A 6,000-nucleotide genomic window follows, 5' to 3' on the forward strand; every position below is an offset into this window, starting at 1 on the left:
TTTTCTTCATAATAGTGCATCACAGGTCAAGTTTTTCAAGGCATGACTTTAATCCCCGCACCACCGCAAGGTGAGTCACCTCATCCTTGCCTAAACGGCATCAGATTAGATCAAATTCCTCGTCTAACCCAACTCATGACTACCCCAAAATCCCAACATCGAGAGATAAATAGCTCTTCATTATCACAAGATAATAAAACTTGGAAAAAGAAGGGATAAATTCACATCAAATTTATAGTAATTCATTAACTAGTTTAAAAATTGGGATAAACCCCACATTTTATTCTAAATAAATATTTGTAATTAAACTAGAAAGATAAAGATGATTATACTTTGGTTTGTTTAAGATTGTACACATCAAAATAATGTAATCAAAACATGTACTTTAAATCTTAGTGGATACACTTGGAAACAGTCACGGGGATCGATTCTTTTACATTCTTGACCTTCTAGAATTGATATCTCCGACAATTTCAAAGGGAAAAGCTTATTTTCACTTTCAAAGAGAATCGGCAGTTTCTCGCAAAGCACTTGCACAAGTTGCCAACTAGCGCTGCCCATACGCCAAAGGCAGGTAGCACAAGTGCAACTCTATCCACTGCGTCGTTTGTTATCTTGTTCTCCGCCGGATAACGTTAAAAATTGAAGCCTTCTCCTGGATGAGAACGAGGCTCACTCACGAAGACACTTGACAGAAAAGTTAGTATCTGGGGAAGCTGACGTTTGGTAACTGTTGAGGTGGCTTCGCATGCTTCTTTCTTGGTCTTTCTAGAGACCATGACGAAGCAAGGGAGAGATAATAATCTATATTTAATAACTAATTGTTTACCATTAATGACTCCATGGCCCAATGGATAAGGCGCTGGTCTACGGAACCAGAGATTCTGGGTTCGATCCCCAGTGGAGTCGTTTTTTTTTAGGAAATCTCCTTATTCTGCATTCCTGTCACCAATCTGAAACGGAAGAATTTTCAATTTTTGGTAACAACTTGAAGTGAATAAATCAAATTGTATTTTGCTTATATGCATTTCTCTGCCTCTCGTGCGATCTGAAGAAGATCTAAAGACAGAAAGCTACAATGCCGACTATAGCAGTAGCCGGATCAACTCCCAACGCCGATCGGAGACTGCGAGCAGCTCAGAAAAGCCTTCGCAGGTTTGATCGGGTTTCCGTTTTGTGAATATGGAGATAGGTTCAGGCATTTTGTTATTTGTGTTTCTTTTTGCTCATGTTTACTAGTACGAAGGGATCGGTGGTATTTTTGGGTAGCCTCTGAAGCAGGATTTGATTACAGAAGATCGTTGGTGATTTCTCATACGAGTACAGCCATCCTTGAAATTACGGTGAAGAAGTACTCAGATAATTATTAGAATGTAATTTAATATATTATTTATTTATTTTTTTGTATTTTACCATTTTGGCCTTTTTTACATTTCACTGTATAAATCTACCTGTTATGCGTAACAGTGTTTTTAATAAAGATTTTATCACGAAACAGAGTCTTCGTCCCCTGGACCGTTGCCAACCTGACGAACAAAGCAACGGCTCTTTTCGATCCATATTTCTAATATGGTATCAGAGCGGATGATCCTCATCCTCTGAGTATTTTCGGCCGGCGACCCTTCTCTCGAGGATTCTAGCGACATAACTTTCGGCAACCTATTTCCGGCGACTCGTTTCGTCCATTTTCGGAGACCCATTTCTGCGACGGTCATCGGTGACCTGATTTCAGCTCTCCATTTCAGCGGATCTCCCGACACAGAGGTTAGATTTTATCTTCCTCCTAAAATTTTGTTTTCGACAGCAGTTAAGCTCCTGCGTGTTTTTCTTTCTCGGCGAGATAGCGTCTCTGCTGTGAAGAATGGTTGTTTTTGGTCGTGGTGCTCTAGCGCCGTTGCCGTGAGGGTTGATTTGCCCCTGTTTTGGTCGTGGTGCTCTGGCGCCGTTGCCGTGAGGGCCGTTTTGCCCCTATTTCTGTGGTGCTCTGGCGCCGTTGCCGTGACCAAAATTTATCTCTACATTTGGCCGAGAGCTGGTGCTCTCTCTAATTTTTTTTTTTTTTTTTCATTGCTTTCGGTGTTGGTGCTCTGGCGCCATTACCGTGACCTAATTTGTCTCTAAATTTGGCCGTGAAGGTTAAGTTTGTGACTGGCCGAACGATGTGTTGTGCTCCATTTGTTGTTCAAAATTTTTTTTCTGTTGCATTCTTAGGTTACATCCCAGCCTTTCATTAGTACCTTCTTGGGGACTCCATGGAGACTTATTCATTGACGGGCGTTTCCGATTCTGGTCTTCGTACCAATTCGACTCATTCCACTTTTGACGAACCTTCACACCCATACTATCTTCACCATTCGGACAGCCCCGGGCAAGTTCTTGTCTCACAGCTACTTACTGGTGAAAATTACACCAGTTGGAGCCGTGCAATGTCTCTCGCCTTATCTGTGAAGAATAAAATGGGTTTTATCGATGGTTTTATACCTATACCTTAGAGTGCTGATCCTCCTTTGTTGAACTCCTGGACCCGGAATAACAATATTGTCATCTCTTGGATTTTAAATTCGGTTTCCAAGGAAATCTCTGCGAGTGTTATGTTTGCTGCTTCTGCCCGCGAAATTTGGCTCGCTCTTCGGGATCGTTATCAACAGCACAATGGTCTGCGCATTTTTCAACTTAAACGGGAATTGATGAACTTGCGCCAAGACAAGGATTCTGTAAACACTTATTTCACGAAGCTGACGACCCTTTGGGAAGAACTGAACAATTACCGTCCTCATTGCTCTTGTGGAAAACGTTGTGGTGGAGTTAAGGATCTTATTGATTACCACAACATGGAGTATTTCATGTCCTTCTTGATGAGCCTTGATGACTCTTTATCTCATGTTCGTGGTCAGCTACTCCTCATGGATCCGATGCCTCCTCTTAATCGTGTTTTTTCTCTGGTTGTCCAAGAGGAACAATAACGGAGGATCCCTCAAGCCACGAGTTCGCATACCCCCACCGACACAATGGCATTCGCGTTTAAATTCGGGCAGCCCCATGTTCATAAACCTGGCCCCCACACCTCTCAGAAATTTCAACCAAATTATAATGCTCCCCGGAATCCGCATCCCAATGCTTCTCGGAATCAAAATTCCCATGCTCCCCGGAATCCACACAAGGATAAGTATTATTGTACTCACTACAAGACCGTTGGCCATACTATTGCTCGTTGCTTCAAGATCCATGGCTATCCGACTGGACCCGCCTCCACACCCACGCCACATTCTCATGTTGCTGCTCATCAGGTTTCCATTGTTGCTGATGGCACAGGTTCTAGTTCTGTTGGGAGTCTTGTGCAGAATCTTGACTCAGCTCAGTTTCAACAGCTCGTGTCCATGCTTTCTACACACCTGAGTTGCTCCACACAAGTCACCACCGCTCTAGAATCTTCTATATCCCTCTGCGTGGCAATGCGTGGCAGGTATTTGTTTTTCTATCTCCTTAAATCCTTTAATTTCTTCACCTCAATCATGGATTGTCGACTCAGGAGCTACTCGACATATTTGCTCTCACGCTCCTGTTTTTGTTTCTTTGCATGCTATCCCTTACACTACAGTTACTTTACCCAATAACACTCAACTTTTAGTCCATCTTGCTGGTGATATTCAATTGCATTCTCACCTTGTACTTAAAAACGTACTATTTGTTCCTCAATTCAAATTCAACTTGATCTCTATTAGTGCTTTAGTTACTGACTCTGGCCTTACAGTAAGTTTTCTTCTTGATTGCTTTGTTATCCAGGATCTATCCACCCAGAGGACGATTGGCAAGGGTGACAGAGTCCAAGATCTTTATGTCCTCAGTGCTCGAAGCTTGAATTATATTTCTCCTGTTTTTGTTAACACTGTTTCAGCCCATGTTTGGCATAATAGGCTATGACACATTTCTTTCCAGCGACTTGATTTTTTGAAGGATCAGTTGAATTATGATGTAACTAAATTACGGAAATCAGATCCTTGTTATATTTGTCCTCTTGCTAAACAACGTCGACTATCTTTTGAATCTCACAATAACTTGTCTCAATTTCCTTTTGATCTTGTGCACTGTGATATTTGGGGCCCCTATTAAACTGTTTCTCATACTGGCTATCGTTTCTTCTTAACTCTTGTTGATGATTGCACTCGATTTACCTGGATCTTTATGTTAAAAACTAAATCTGATGTTATCTCTGTGATACCGCGTTTTTTTCATATGGTTTTTACTCAGTTTAATGCTAAAATCAAAGTTTTCCGATATGATAATGCCCCTGAGTTATCTTTTGTTGAGTTTTTTCAAGATCAAGGAGTCTTACACCAGTTTTCCTGTGTTGAACGACCTCAATAAAACTCAGTTGTTGAAAGAAAACATCAACACCTCTTGAATGTGGCTCGCTCCCTGTTCTTCCAATCTCGTATTTCCGTCTCTTTTTGGACAAACTGCATTCTTACTGCGGTTTTCTTGATTAATAGAACTCCATCTCCTCTCTTGCGACACAACACGCCTTTTCATTTACTCTACAACACGGCTCCTGATTATCCTTCTCTTTGAGTCTTTGGTTGTTTAGCTTTTGTTTCCACCTTAGCTGCTCATCGCACTAAGTTCCACCCTCGTACTCACGGTTGTGTGTTTCTTGGCTATCCTGCTGGTATAAAAGGCTATAAATTCTATGATGTGGAGACCAAACATGTTTTTATTTCTAGAGATGCCACATTCCATGAGGAAGTTTTTCCTTTTCATACCATCACCAGTTCAAACACAGTTCCTGATCCCTTTCCTGATTTGGTTCAGCCCCATTCCTTTCTACAAACTCCTTCTCTGCCAGACCTTGCTTCTTCCTCCATTCATGATTCACCAGCTAATTCTGATACTCCTGTTACTGATATTCCCACTAATCCTCTTCCAGTGCTTGTTCCTTCTACATCTACTGGCACTTCTCTTCGCAAATCTACTAGGACGATCCATCCACGTTCTTACTTGCAGGATTATCACTGCAATTTGCTTACTGGTTCTTCTTCGTCTGTTTTCCCCTCCACCCCTTATCTGATCTCTAACTACATCTCTTATCATTCCCTTTCTGATTCGCACAGACAGTTTGCCCTCAATGTCTCTACTAAACTTGAACCTCAATACTATCACCAAGCTGTAAAGTGCCCTGAATGGAGGTTAGCTATGCTGGACGAATTGACCGCTGGAAACCAATAACACCTGGACCGTCACTTCTCTCCCTCCTGATAAACATTCCATTGGTTCCAAATGGGTCTATAAAATCAAGCTTAAATCCGATGGTTCTCTTGAGCGGTATAAGGCTCGTTTGGTAGCCAAAGGCTACACCCAACAAGAAGGTTTAGATTTTGTTGACACCTTTTCTCCTATGGCCAAATTGGTCACTGTGAAGGTTCTTCTTGCCCTTGCCGCCTCTCATAATTGGCATCTAGCCCAGCTTGATGTCAACAATGCTTTCTTAAACGGTGACCTTTTTGAAAAAATCTACATGGATCTTCCTCTTGGCTATCTTCGACAGGGGGAGTCTTCTTCATCCCACAGTCGGCTCGTTTGCAAGCTTCACAAGTCCCTCTATGGTCTCAAACAAGCTTCGCGGCAATGGTATTCCAAATTTTCTTATGTTTTAATCAATTTTGGCTTTCTCCAATCGAAATCTGATTACTCCCTTTTCACCAAAGGTTATGGTTCCTCCTTTGTTGCACTATTGGTTTATGTGGATGATATCATCCTTACTGGCCCTTCATCTCGTGCTATTGCTGAACTCAAACAATTTCTGCATACTCAGTTCAAGCTTAAGGACCTCGGTAGTCTTAAGCACTTCCTTGGCTTTGAAATTGCTCAGTCCAAAATCAGTATTGTGCTTTCTCAACGTCATTACACCTTACAATTACTTGAAGACTCAGGTTACCTAGCTTGTAAACCCACTAGTGTTCCCATGGATCCCAAATTTCATTTAACTGCCACTGATGGTGACCT

The 6,000-nt window shown here is 41.9% G+C and overlaps 1 protein-coding gene and 1 non-coding gene across 2 annotated transcripts; both read left to right on the plus strand.

Annotated features, from left to right (window-relative positions):
• The first annotated feature begins 836 nt into the window (after positions 1 to 836).
• Positions 837 to 909, plus strand: TRNAR-ACG (transfer RNA arginine (anticodon ACG)). The gene has a single exon. It is a non-coding gene; the product is annotated as a tRNA-Arg (tRNA).
• A 169-nt stretch (positions 910 to 1,078) lies between these two features.
• On the plus strand, positions 1,079 to 2,963 carry LOC137940131 (uncharacterized). The gene is made up of 2 exons (XM_068785063.1): positions 1,079 to 1,165; positions 2,493 to 2,963. The coding sequence occupies exons 1-2, from the start codon at positions 1,079 to 1,081 to the stop codon at positions 2,961 to 2,963; spliced, it is 558 nt and encodes a 185-aa protein (XP_068641164.1).
• The last annotated feature ends 3,037 nt before the right edge of the window (positions 2,964 to 6,000 follow it).

The sequence above is a fragment of the Aristolochia californica genome, unplaced genomic scaffold, assembly GCF_029961685.1.
Source record: "Aristolochia californica isolate CCGP_79_NKW_82.1479 unplaced genomic scaffold, dmAriCali1.0.hap1 SCAF_9, whole genome shotgun sequence".
In the NCBI taxonomy this organism is placed as follows: domain Eukaryota; kingdom Viridiplantae; phylum Streptophyta; class Magnoliopsida; order Piperales; family Aristolochiaceae; genus Aristolochia; species Aristolochia californica.